General features: G+C 39.8%; 1 protein-coding gene across 6 annotated transcripts in view; it reads right to left on the reverse strand.

The window, feature by feature from the left end:
• CDH8 (cadherin 8) overlaps positions 1-13807 on the reverse strand; it is a 380312-nt gene that overhangs the window by 188326 nt on the left and 178179 nt on the right. For all 6 annotated transcript variants that reach the window (XM_060288665.1, XM_060288664.1, XM_030863783.2 and 3 more), the window contains one exon: positions 5221-5340. In XM_060288665.1, the coding sequence (XP_060144648.1) occupies positions 5221-5340 (120 nt within the window). The remainder of the gene's footprint in view (positions 1-5220; positions 5341-13807) is intronic.

Raw genomic sequence — 13807 nt, forward strand, 5'->3', positions numbered from 1 at the left:
ACAAAAATCACATGTGAGATTACAATGGTGTTCTTCCCACCATAAAAATAGAAAGAAGACAGGCTGGAAAGCAAGCTGGATTTCCTACCTGGTGCTTCACACATCTTCTCCTTGAGCTGTGGCAAGCTTTTCTCTTTCTCTTTATTAATTTGTTCCTTACTTCTATCCTTCCTCCCCACCCCAACCTCTTCTTGCCTTCCTATCTCCACTACTTATTGAATGACTTTAGGGGCCAAACACTCTGCTAGGCATAGGGATGCAAAATGAACAAATCAGACAAGCCCCATTCTTTCATGAACTATACATTCTAGCATGAGAACTGACTTAGAATTACAAACAAGTCAATTACAAGATAATTACTGATTATGAGATGCTCAAAGAGGATGATAAACAGAAAAAATGGCAAATCTTTCTGCAGTCTTAAGCTTATACCTAAAACAGGAGGAGAAGCTCTCCCTCCGACATAGTGATTGATGTGTTATGGCAACAGGAAATAATTCCAGAAAATTAGGAAGTAGCAAGCAAGGGGGCAGAACTTCTCTGTTCCAAAGTCCAGAGCTCTGTTCTTAGCATTCTTGTGAGGATAAAACAAGACACATAAATGTATTCTTATCTCCTATGTTCTGGTTTCCTTTTCTTTACTGAAAATATTCTAGCATCAGTGACCTGCTGACAGTGGTCAATGGGCAATCTTCTTTATAAAGATCATCCCACCAAATGATTCTCCAGATAGAAGCCTGGAGTCCTACAATTCAACCCCGTTCAGACACTCTCTACCCAGAGGTAGCATCAGGCTCCACAGGCTGTCACCCATGCTGACCAACTGATTAAAGATCACAGTTTCCCTCACCCCCCTTCTTGGACTTCAGACTCTAGTTGCAAGTCTAGGTTGCTACTTGTTCTTCTGACCAACTGGCTATAAATCAGAAGTCCCCACGATCCCCTCCTTGAGTTCAATTAATTTGCTAGAGCTCTTAAGAGAACTCAGAAAAACATTTCACTTCCGAGATTATCAGTTTATTGTAAAAAGATATAACTCAGGAATGGCCACATGGAAGAGACGCATGGGGCAAGGTATGGGGAAAGGGTGTGGAGATGCCATGCTTTCTTCAGGTGCCACTCTCCCCAAATCTCCACCTGTTCACCAATCCAGAAGCTCTCTGAACCCCATCCTTTTCAGATTTTATGGAGGCTTCATTATAAGGGCAGGACTGATGAAATCATTGGCCATTGGCAAAAGAGTCACACTCCAGCCCTTTTCTCCTCCCCAGAGGTCTGAGGGTGGGACTGAAAGTTCCAATCCTTTAATCAGAACATTGGTTCCCTAAGTCACCTGGTTAACATAACAAAAGACACCTTTATCACTCTCACCTCTTAGGAAATTCTAAGGATTTTAGGAGCTCTGTGCCAGAAACTGGGACAAAGACCAAATATACATTTCTTGTTATAAATCAAAATAGCACAATAGCCTTTTTTTTCCCCAATAAATGTACCTATTAACACTCCTACTATCAGTTTTTGACTAATTCACCAAGCACATACTAATTTTATGTATTATTGTTTTAAATAAACATCACATTCTCAACGTTTTCTCTTTTGTTTTTGCCATGCCTTGTGGCAGCCACAGAGGCCTACCGCTTGGATTTCTTCTCAAGAAAGAACTTGCCCAAGAGTGCAGTTAGCCGACAACCTCCAGCTGAGGCATTTTTAGGATCGGTTTTAAGATTCAAGCAGAGGACCTACTCTTCCCAGACACATCCCAGCCAATGACTGTGCATGGCAGGTGATAATAAAGCCTGGTCATTTGTGTGTACCATGAGACTCCTTTTAAGAGAAATCTTTGTTCCAGGGACCTCTATGGGTTTGGCCAAGATGCTGTCAAATCTACATTGCCTTATCCTATGTCCTCTCCTCCTAACTTACATGGGTATGAGATCTGTCTGCATCACAGTATGATGGGCTTCCCTGCCTACTTCTGTTTCATCTCTGATGTGCATTGAATGCTTTTGTCCTTCTCCAGATTCATACACGGAACTGTAATCCCCACTGTGATGGTATTTGGAGGTGGGGGCTTTGAGAGGTAGATCATGTGGGTGAAGCCCTCATGAATGGTATTAGCGTTCATGTATAAAGAGGCCAGACAGCCAGCTTGTTCTCTTTCCAAGAGGATAGGAGAAGTCAGCCTCTGCAACCCAGAAGAGGGTCCTCACCGGAACCCAACCATGCCCACGCTGATCTCAAACATCCAGCCTCTAGAACTCTAAGAAATAACTTTCTGACTCTTATAAGCCACCCAGTTTATTGTATTTTGTTATAGCAGCTGGAACTAAGACAGTGCTTCTTCTATCTTTCACAGTCATTAACCCCCTAGCAAGTCACTTGTTTTCCTAACTCCACCTCAGAGTCTATTTCCCAGAGGACACAACTGGTACACATCGTTTGGTCACCAGGAAGGGTATTTTCTTTCCATTTACTTACAAAATAAAAAATCCAAATGCTCACTGGTCTTTGTACATTTTTTCCTATATTTTTCTAATAGAAAATATTAAAAAGTATTCTGAATCTGTTTCTGTGTTTATACACACACACATACATTCATACCAGTTTCATTTTTTTTTTTAAAAGAGAACAAAGGCCTCAGAGATTGACAAATTTAGATGCTTTGGGAACAACTAACACTCAGTTTTCATTTGAACACACTCAAGTGTAATTACGCACACATTTACACAATAAGGTTTACATTTCACTCACACATAGTGATGTTTCAGCTAAAGAACTTAGGCTGACCTTATTATTAAATTTAGCCTCTATTTCCTTCTGTATTGTGTCTGCTTTAGTTAAAAACCTCAACTTCACTCAACCAATATTTATTAAGCAACTATTATGTATATGCTTCAAGTTTCATTTCTCTCCATTACATTTTCCACAAGAGTACCAGAATAACTTTCTAAAATATAAGTCAGATAACTTTGTATATGTCACACTGGAAATAATAAGGCTAAAATGAATGTGTTGAGATAAACACTCATTATGCTAAGTAAAAATGTAAATCTTAAATGATGCTGACAATATTTAATTAAGCAAATGGCAGTATATGTCAATGAGATTTAAAATTGCCCAAATCCTCTGACTTAGTAGCGGGCTTTTATTCTCTGTACTTCATGGTAAGTTATTCTTAAGATATAAATTATTTAAATGGCATCATCATACTTCCTTGTATTTATGTTGGAAAAAAAAAGTCTGTCTGCCAAAATGGATTGTGAGATACTTGCAGGCTGAGATTAGCCTTTGTGAATTTTGTCTCCTTATACTTAATTTAGCACCTGGAACATAGTGAATGCTGACTGGATGTTTGCTGGATTAATATCCATTGCTGATCCAAAGATACAAACTTACAGTTATAAAGTAAATAAGTCCTGGGGACATAATGTTCAGCACAGTGAGTATAGTTAATAATACTGTGTTGTATATTTGAAAGTTGCAAAGAGAGTAGATCCTAAAAGTTTGCATCATAAGAAAAAAATATATATAACTACGTGTGGTGATGGATGTTAATGAGACTTACTATGATAATCACAATACATACCTATTATCGAATCTTTATGTTATGCATCTGAAACTAATATACAGTTATGTGTCAATTATTTCTCACTATATTACACTGTAAATGGTGAACTTTTGAGATTCCAGTAAACAAACAAATAGCCAAGGAGCAAAGGAGGAAACTATTCAATTCCCCTTAAGCAATTAACACATTTCTGTTTTGTGGAAGCCACTACACCATAACTATTGCCTATGAAAAGAGAAGTTCAAAGATATCTGACATTGGCTTTGAAATTAAGGACCTGGGTGTGAGTCCCAACTCTGGTCCCAACTCTCACTGTGACTTTGGCCAAGGAATAGGACATCTCTAGACTTTTTCTCTTCCCTCAAAATTCAAAGCTGACTACCTCTTCTACCACTTCCCCAGGGTCATCAAAGAGCACAAATGAGATGAAGGTTATGGCAGACTTCCTCTTTCACTGAGGAAGAAAATGTAATTATGCCCCTAATTAATGTATTTTACAAGAGCTCTTTCCTGTTTCCAAATCTAAATTCAATTTTCAGCCATGACCCATTTATGTATAAATGTACTTTTTCCTCACTTTTAAATGCATGAGGATTTTACTCTTTGAATTAGAAAAAAGTGAGGAGAGGCTTTAAATTTTTAATTTAATTAATAATTGACTTAATGGTAAGACATGGAAATTCATCTCAATATTGCTGAAAACTCATGAATCAAAGAAACAATATGTGTATGTGCCCACATACTGAATTTTTCTATTTGGAGGTCTGCAGACAAAACCACCAGATACAGAAGAAAAGCACACACAAAAGATGGTGTTATATATAATAACTGTAAAATGTGCTATGAAAAAACAAGAGGATAAGTGTGACAAAATGGCTTACTCTCTTACTTCATTGTTAAAATTAAACAATAAAAGATATATCTTCATTTACAAAAACTATCATTTTATGAAGTTATGTTCCAAATCATTAAAAATAGTTTTTTTTTGTTTTGTCTTATATTTTAAATAACTTATTTCCTGTTTGCTAAAATCTATACCGTTGGACTCAGGATACTGGTGGGGTTTAATATTGGCAAGAATAATAATATCTTCATAAGACTTCTAGTGCATAGATATCAGTATCCTGTTTTACAAATGAGGAATCTAATAGCAAATGTAATAATATCCACACATGGAATGATTACCACATGTCGTGTACTGTAGGTTTAATATTTATTGCTTCATCTGATCTTCATCATAAGGCTATAACGAAGGTTCCACAGCACTTTCTAGATGTGTGAGTTGAAACTTAGAAAGCTTTATAAATGTTACTTGCCAAGCATCATGCAGCCGATAACTAACTGTATTTATTCTTAAATCTGATATTTAAGTCTGCCTGCTTTATAAGCTCATTTTCCCAGGGATGAACAATGGTGCCAGACCATCTGTTAAACAGGTGATACTCTACAAAGGATCTGCAATTCATTTTAATATGTATCAAAATGATCGTCAGGCTTGCCATGTACCTCCCATTGCACAGGAATAACACATTCAAATGTTATTGATAGGCAGTGAAGTACTTAACCATAACATTTCATAATCCACATCCCAAGAAAAGTATTCTCCTGAAGCAATGACATGGTAAATAGAATTCAAAATTTAGGCCACAAACCTGTTTCAGGCTCAATGGAAAAATAAGGTTGCCCTTCCAAGATACTATAAACCAACTTCGCACTGTTTCCATAAACTGGGTCATCAGCATCGGTAGCTGTTACATTAGTGACAGACGTACCTAAAAGAAAGAAAGAGAGAAAATAATAATTAACACGTCATTCTTTGCCAAGAACTAAATTTTGTCAAGCATATTATACAGAAATCCATGTGTAGGAATAAGAAGGAAAATAAATCATTTTAAAAATATGGAGATAAACTACTCTATCATAACTTCAATGATATACAAACCTTTTAAAAGAAAGAGTACTGCTAGGTTGGAGTACTATATAAAGATAGCTCCTTTAGAATTGGTATTATTTAAGATTCCTTTGTAGTTTTCATTTAAGGATACCTATCAGATTCATGTGGGCTTAGAGAATATGAAAAAGATACATATCAAAGAAATATGAAACATAAGGTTAATAATATGATGGATATAACATGTAGCACTTAAGTTTTGCAAAAGCACAACTGAATGTACCTGGAAAAATTGGCTGCTGAAAAAAGTTGTGCAGAAATATCAAAGGAATATTTTATCCCATTTTATTTAATTGCTCAGAATATAAAATTATATTGGAACTACCAAGTAATCAACATGTTTAGATAATTGGGCCTATGGATAACAGAATCAAAACCTTAATTTTTTCCCAGATTAATTTTCTATTTTTATTCACTCATTCATTTAGCAATTGAACACATTCAGCTTGCCTGATACAAAATATATATATTACAACAAAATCTACACTCAAGAAGCTTACAGTTTGGTGGTGGGAGGGAAGAGGAGGGAAGAGACAAATGTACCTAGACATTCAGCTGAATGCAATAGCCCCAGATTTGGATCCCTCACTTAATCCAGCACAGACTGGATACGGTCAGGGACAGCTTTCTGAGAGGCAGTGCATTTGAGTGGAATTATGAAAGACAGGTAGAGTTTAACCAGGAGAAGAAGAGCAGGGGAGGAATTCTAAACAAAAGTCAAGCATAAGTAAAAGCAAAATAGTCTGAGAGACTGAGGGAAATTCTGGGAATTGCTGAAAGTGGGGAGAAATTGGAGAAGTCTGGTGTGGGAACAGAATCATGTTCTATGAGGGCAGGGTCAATGTCTTCCTCACCCAGTAAGCGTCAGACATATAATTATCGAACATATATTTGCTAACTGATGGACGAATGAATAAATTATCTGATGATTTCATGACAAACGGTAGGTACCTATCACAAATGAGTTTCCTAGAAATAGATTCTAAGATGAAAATTTCTTGAATTTTTACTGAAGAGTCTCTTTGATCAACATCTGTGGGAAAGTGAAAAGGACAAGTCTGAGCAGAAGGAACACTTGGGCAATGATGCAGCTACAACACAGACCTCAGTGGTCTCCCCTCTAGAGCTGGAATAGTCATTGAGGAGATCCATCCAGGACTTTATACTCTGGCACTGACCAGTTACTGACTGTGGGAACCTCCCTGAGAATGGAGGCTTGGCCCTGGTGCAGGGAGCTATCTTCAGCTGAGGGATCATCAGCCCTGAGCTGTCAATTGTCAACACTCCCAGCAGCTTAGGGAAGAGTGTTTTAAACCTGAAGGGAGCTGAGGGTGGATCTGAGCAGCATTTCTCTACGTTTGCTGAAACAATGTAGAGCCTTTGCAAAATCTTGCCAATCAAAATCTTTCTGAAGTGTTTTGAATTACAGTCACTACAGAGGACAATGTAATGATATTTGTCAAGCAGTTGATTGTCCTGTAAAATTGGAATTTTTACTCAGAATGATGATTCAGAGGTGCTACAAAAGTCTACAGTCAGAAATAAAAAAATGCTCTGAATGTCAATTGTGTAATACATTCCACCAGATACTGGGAACGGTATCAAAAAAATAATTAATAAAGACTCACTTTCAAAGGTAGCTCATCAACGAGCTGGTGAAATGAGGACATGAAAGTACAGTATTTGCAGTTATTTGAATATTGTGTGGGATGGAGAAGAAATGGAGGAAAAACATTCCAGGTGAGAGGAGGATAATAAGATAAAAGTGACTAGATTTTTCTAGGAGGAGAGATGTCTGGAAAAGCCAGCCATTAAAGCTAAGGTTGGAGATGCAAGCTGAGAACAAAATACAAGGGCACGTGAATGTCAAGATGGGGAGAGTTGGCTTCATCCTGTAGGAAAGAGAGAAAATATATCAGTTAGGGATCAACCCTAGGTAGAAGGCTCCTCCATTAGTGCTTGCAGATTCAGTTGGAGGCAGAGATATAGAAGATTAGGTGATCAGATGAGTTATGTGGTTTACAGCAGTAGTCCAGTTAAGAGGTGACAAAACATTGACACTGGGTAATGACAATAAATATGGGTCTCAACGCTTATTTTCTTATTTTGGTCCTTGCATTAAGTTTATCTAAAATGTTCAACTGGGGGTAAGCTGAGTAAGATTTTAAAAAATGAATTGCGAGAAAAAGATTCAAGAATTACTGAAAGAAGTGAGTTCAGAGACTGATCAGAAAGGGTGAACTCTTCCATGCAGAAGACCACGCAATAACTTTTTTGTTTTCCTTTGTTTTGTTGTGTATTTATTTAGATTTCTTTTAGGAGAAATGATCTTCCCCCATTATGAAATAACACATTATCAGGAAAATAAAGTCAAGCTCTATAATCTGTATCATGCTAAGTTAGTCAGTGTGAGCATTTTGTACCAGGCTCTGTTTAGGCTGGAAAAAGAGAAGTGACAAAGTAAAAACTTTCTGTCATCAACAAATTTACCTTCTAGTGAGGGACTCTAAAATTAAGAAATGTCTTCACAGAGGAAAAAAAAAAAAATCTAGATAGTGTCTGAACAATGACAGTATCTCTGCATATATTTGTGGGGTGAGTGTATTTGGACAGAGTAGCGTGGGGTTAATAGTTTCATAGATGGAATAATTCCATATGGAATGTTCTGAAACAAGTACCTCTTTCTCTTTGGACCAATCACTTAACTTGTCTTAGCCCCAGATTTCAAATCTACAATGAATATTAGAGTTACTGTGAGGGTCAAGCAAAATAATATATGTAGGGGCTAGAACAGAAATTACCACATGCTAAGCCTGTGAGTATCACCTCTGCTCATGGATTAGAATGTAGCTCTGAAAAATATTTAGATCCCTAGGGTTCCTTTCAGATCTGTGGGTTGGCAATACAGGGATGAGGGTGGGATACTTTTTAAAGTCTTCTCAGGCAATCTGATGTAAAGCCACAGTTTAGAACAACTGGAGTGGGCACCAGACTTTTAAAATTTTAACTTCACTCTTCTCCATAGAAGCATTAATTTCTACCCTGATTACCGTGAAGAACTTTTGCTCAGATTTTTATATAAAATGAAGTAATTTTTAAACCACTCCTACTGCATAAACAGTCATGGAGATTATTTCTTATTAAATAGAAGTTGGGGGGCTTCCCTGGTGGTGCAGTGGTTGGAAGTCCGCCTGCCAATGCAGGGGACACGGGTTCGAGCCCTGGTCCGGGAAGATCCCACATGCCGCGGAGCACCTAGGCCCATGCGCCACAACTACTGAGCCTGAGCTCTAGAGCCTGTGAGCCACAACTACTGAAGCCCACGCGCCTAGGGCCTATGGTCTGTGACAAAAGAAGCCACCGCAATGAAAGCCCGCACACAGCAACAAAGACCCAATGCAGCCATAAATAAATAAATAAATAAAAATTTAAGAAAGAAAAAAGAAGTTGGGGATAGTTCCTTGAGAATTTACTGTTACAAGACTGATGAAGATTACATCTATTTTCATTAGTTAGTATAAATTTATATTATCTTATTATGAGAGGACTCCTATCACATTACCTAACATTGAGGCAAGAGTAGGGGACCATTTTCTCCATCATTTACATGCTCTGCTCTGTGATTCAGTTTTTTCACATACAAAAACAATAGTTTTTATTCTTCAAACCTCAAAGTTTTATGTGAGGATCAAATGAGATACTAGTAAGTAGAGAGCAGTGGCTGAGAAGATAAATTTGAAGTCAAACTGTCTCTAACCAGAACACCTGTTTTATATTCCATCCTCAACTTTTACTAGTTCTGTGTCCTCGGCCAAGTAACAAAACTTTTCTAAGCTTGGATTCCTTAATCTGTAAAACAGGAAGGTGACAGTAATTGTTATATCCTAGGTTTACTGAGTTAATTAAATATAATAATTTATGCAAACAGTATAGAAGAGTTATTTACTCAATATTTCTGAGAGCTTATTGTCACTGTAATTACATGTACATTATGTGTATCTACATGAGAGATTGAATAATAAACTAGTCTTTTACAATTTTAAGTGGTGGTGGATGTTGTAATTTATAATTAAGTGTAGTCCTGCCTAGTCGTTATAATAGTAGCTTATTTCCACTGGAGAGGATGTGGAGAAAAGGGAACCCTCCTACACTGTTGGTGGGAACATAAGTTGGTGCAGCCATTGTGGAAGAAAGTATGGAGGGTCCTCGGAAAACTAAAAATAGAATCACCACATGATCCAGCAATCCCACTCCTGGGCATATATCCAGACAAAACTGTAATTCAAAAAGAGGCATGCACCCCTATGTTCATAGCAGCACTATTCACAATAACCATGACATGGAAACAATCTACATGTCCATCGACAGAGGAATGGATAAAGAAGATGTGGTACATATATAACAATGGAATACTACTCAGCCATAAAAAATAATGAAATAATGCCATTTGTAGCAACACGGATGCAACTACAGATTATCATACTAACTCAGGTAAGTCAGAAAGAGAAAGACAAATACCACATGATACCACTTATACATGGAAACTAAAATATGACACAAATGAACCTATCTATGAAATAGAAACAGAATCAGGGACATAGAGAATAGATTGGTGGTTGTCAAGGGGGAGGAGGGTGGGAAAAGCATGGATTGGGAGTTTGGGATTAGCAGACGCAAACTATTATATACAGAATGGATAAAAAACAAAGTCCTCCTGTATAGCACAGGGAACTATATTCAATATCCTGTGATAAACCATAATGGAAAAGAAAAAAAAAATAGCTCATTTCCTTAAATTTGGAAGAGGAAACACAAAAAGGTATTCTCAAATGTATCAATATGTTCTTGTCTTTAATAAGAAAGTGACTTAGAAAACACACACACACACACACACACAAATCTCACATTCTCTCATCCAGTCAATTTGCTCTGTGGTATAAAATTGCTGTGGGTTCAAAAATACAATGTATTTTGATGTAGCCAGCACAAGACCAGGCACTGGACACATCCTCAATACAAGTTTCTCAATGTTATGTGAGTGAATATCTCCCATATTTGAGTGTCATATCTCCCCGTCCATGCAAATCCCACACGCTTCCCAAGAAGAACCACTGGGCTGGGGACTGTAACAAAGCTAAGACAAGCTTTTACCCACATCCTCCTCCAGGATATTTCTGCCTGTTGTCTGGCTTCCCAGGAAATCCACATCCTTCAACTTCAGACACCTGGAAATGCAAAGGCAGCACTACTTTCCGTCAAGGATGATATTTCTCCTAATAGTGATTCAAGACTGTTGATGTACCTGTACACTGGAATAAATGTGTGCAGAGGTTTTGTGGATGCATTTGTCAAGTGATTACCCAGAGGGGGAAAAATGGATGCTTTGAGGTTAATCTTACAGCAGAAAAGATTTCTAGTCAAGCTGCGGTATAGGCTTCTCCATGGAAATGCATGCAGAATGCAGACCACAGAGGCAAATTGAAAAGTGTAAACCTTGAGGGATAATGTTTCTTCAAAGCGGCAAGTGTTGGTGTGTGATAAATAGGACCCTGAGTAATACCCAGGAAATATAACAACAGGATTCTCTGTTTGTGTTTTCATTTGGAACTGTTTTTGTCCCTTTGTCGAGGATACAAGAGACTCATTTAGCTAGTGACTATAAATTTGACACTGTGCCATTTCTCCAAGAAAGCCCCTATTATAATCCAACTTGATGCTGATCCTAATTATAATAATATAGCTGTTGTATTTCCAGCTGTTGTCAATAAAAATGATCCCTGTCACCACAATTCATCCTGCTAGTATCAAGTCAAGTGTGAGCATGTCAACTCCAAGGTGAATTCTGCTTTTAATAAACCCATTTTTCTGCATTTAGCTTCTTGGTTAAGTGCAATTTGCCAAAGTGCTGCTTGGATTTTAATTAACAGAGGGCTCCAGTATCGTTTGCCTCTTGCCACACCTGAAAGTCCCCTCCCATTAGCAGCAGAACCTACACATCTGCCCCCTATAATGACAGCAAACACTACAAGAAAAATTAACCATCAACAATTTTACACTGTCAGGTTAGAGGTTCCAGTTTGCTGACAAACTAAGATGAAAGGTCTTCCGGAAAATAAGATGTTGGGATTTGGGTAGGGCAGCTCTGTTAGCTAGGCTCTACTTCTTTATGAGCAAGACAGCACACCAATTCTGCACATTACTCAGAAAGAAAAAATGCTGGTGCTGACACACTGAGCAGAAAAACAAAGGTTTGGTGCAGCGCGAAAATATGAGCATTGGAAAAGCTAAAACTCTTACGATAAGAAGAACACAAGCCCCATTTGCAAAGACTCATTTGCAATACATTTTCAGAGAATAAGCATTTCAATAGCAAGTGAAAAAATAAAACAGCAGAACCTTTGCAATAGCTGAAATTCAGAAAGGTATGCATTACTGGCCCTCCTAATATCATCTTCCAACTTTGATTTGGCCTTTTGGCTACTCTGATCCAAGTTCAGTATGTACAATACCCAGAAAGAGCGTCTGGCATCATCATCTGAAAATATGTTACTTAAACATTCAGACTTTCCAAAGATCAGAGGCCTAACAGGTCACAGCAACCGATGCAAATACCTTCGTTATTTTAATAAAACTAAACCCTCAACCCATCTTCCCTCATCCTCCTTATTACTTCCCCCAAGTAGTAGGCAATACAAGACGTAATGGGGAACAGGTGTTGCTAATGACAACCCTTTTTGGTTGTTGAATAGCAGGGCAATAATTTCATGATACCTGTGTAACTTGTTGACTAACTAGAAGCTGAAGCACCTGGCCCTGGAAGTTTTAAACGTGTCATGCGAAATCCATTTTTTTTTTTTTTTTTTAGTTTTATCAAACTATGCTCTGGGGTTATTCTGTACATGACTGGCATGCACTTTTAGAGGTTTTTTTGGTTTGTTTGTTGTGCACCCCGTACCCCACCCCCAATTACAACACAGCACAGACCTAGTGCGCTTAAGAAAAAATCTGAGGGGAGAGGGGGAAGATGGCGAAGAGTAAGACGCGGAGATCATCTTCCTCCCCACAGATACATCAGAAATACATCTACACGTGGAACAACTCCTACAGAACACCCACTGAACGCCGGCAGAAGACCTCAGACCTCCCAAAAGGCAAGAAATTCCCCACGTAGCTGGGTAGGGCAAAAGAAAAAACAGAGACAAAAGAATAGGGACGGGACCTGCACCAGTGGGAGGGAGCCGTGAAGGAGGAAAGGATTCCACACACCAGAAGCCCCTTCGCGGGCGGAGGCTGAGGGCGGAGACTGCGGGTGGCGGAGCGGGGGAGCTTCAGAGCCGCGGAGGAGAGCACAGCAACAGGGGTGCGGAGGGTAAAGCGGGGAGATTCCCGCACAGAGGATCGGTGCCGACCAGCACTCACCAGCCCGAGAGGCTTGTCTGCTCACCCGCCGGGGCGGGCGGGGCTCACCCGCCGGGGAGGGCGGGGCTGGGAGCTGAGGCTTGGGCGTCGGTTGGAGCGCAGGAAGACGACTGGCGGCGAGAACACAGCCTGAAGTGATTAGTGCACCACGGCTAGCCGGAAGGGAGTAAGGGAAAACTCCCTCTGTTTCCTGGTGCGCGAGGAGAGCGGATTAAGAGCGCTGCTTAAAGGAGCTCCAGAAACGGGCGCGAGCCGCGGCTAACAGCGCAGAGCCCAGAGACGGGCATGAGATGCTAAGGCTGCTGCTGCCGCCACCAAGAAGCCTGTGTGCGAGCACAGGTCACTGTCCACACCTCCCTTCCGGGGAGCCGGTGCGGCCCGCCACTGCCACGGTCCCGGGATCCAGGGACAACTTCCCCGGGAGAACACACAGCGCGCCTCAGGCCGGTGCAAAGTCACACCACCCTCTGCCGCCACAGGCTCGCGCCGCACTCAGTGCCCCTCCCTCCCCCCCGCCCCCACGGCCTGAGTGAGCCAGAGCCATCCAATCAGCTGCTCCTTTGACCCCTTCCTGTCTGAGAGAAGAACAGACGCCCTCCAGCGAACTACACGCAGAGGCGGGGCCAAATCCAAAGCTGAACCCCGGGAGCTGTGCGAACAAAGAAAAGAAAGGGAAATCTCTCCCAGCAGCCTCAAGAGCAGCGGAATAAATCTCCACAATCAACTTGATGTGCCCTGCATCTGTGGATTACCTGAATAGACAACGAATCATCCCAAACTGAGGAGGTGGACTTTAAGAGCAAGATAGATTATTTTATCCCCTTTTCCTCTTTCTGTGTGTATGTGTATGCTTCTGTGTGAGATTTTGT

Source organism: Globicephala melas, chromosome 19, assembly GCF_963455315.2.
Source record: "Globicephala melas chromosome 19, mGloMel1.2, whole genome shotgun sequence".
NCBI lineage: Eukaryota > Metazoa > Chordata > Mammalia > Artiodactyla > Delphinidae > Globicephala > Globicephala melas.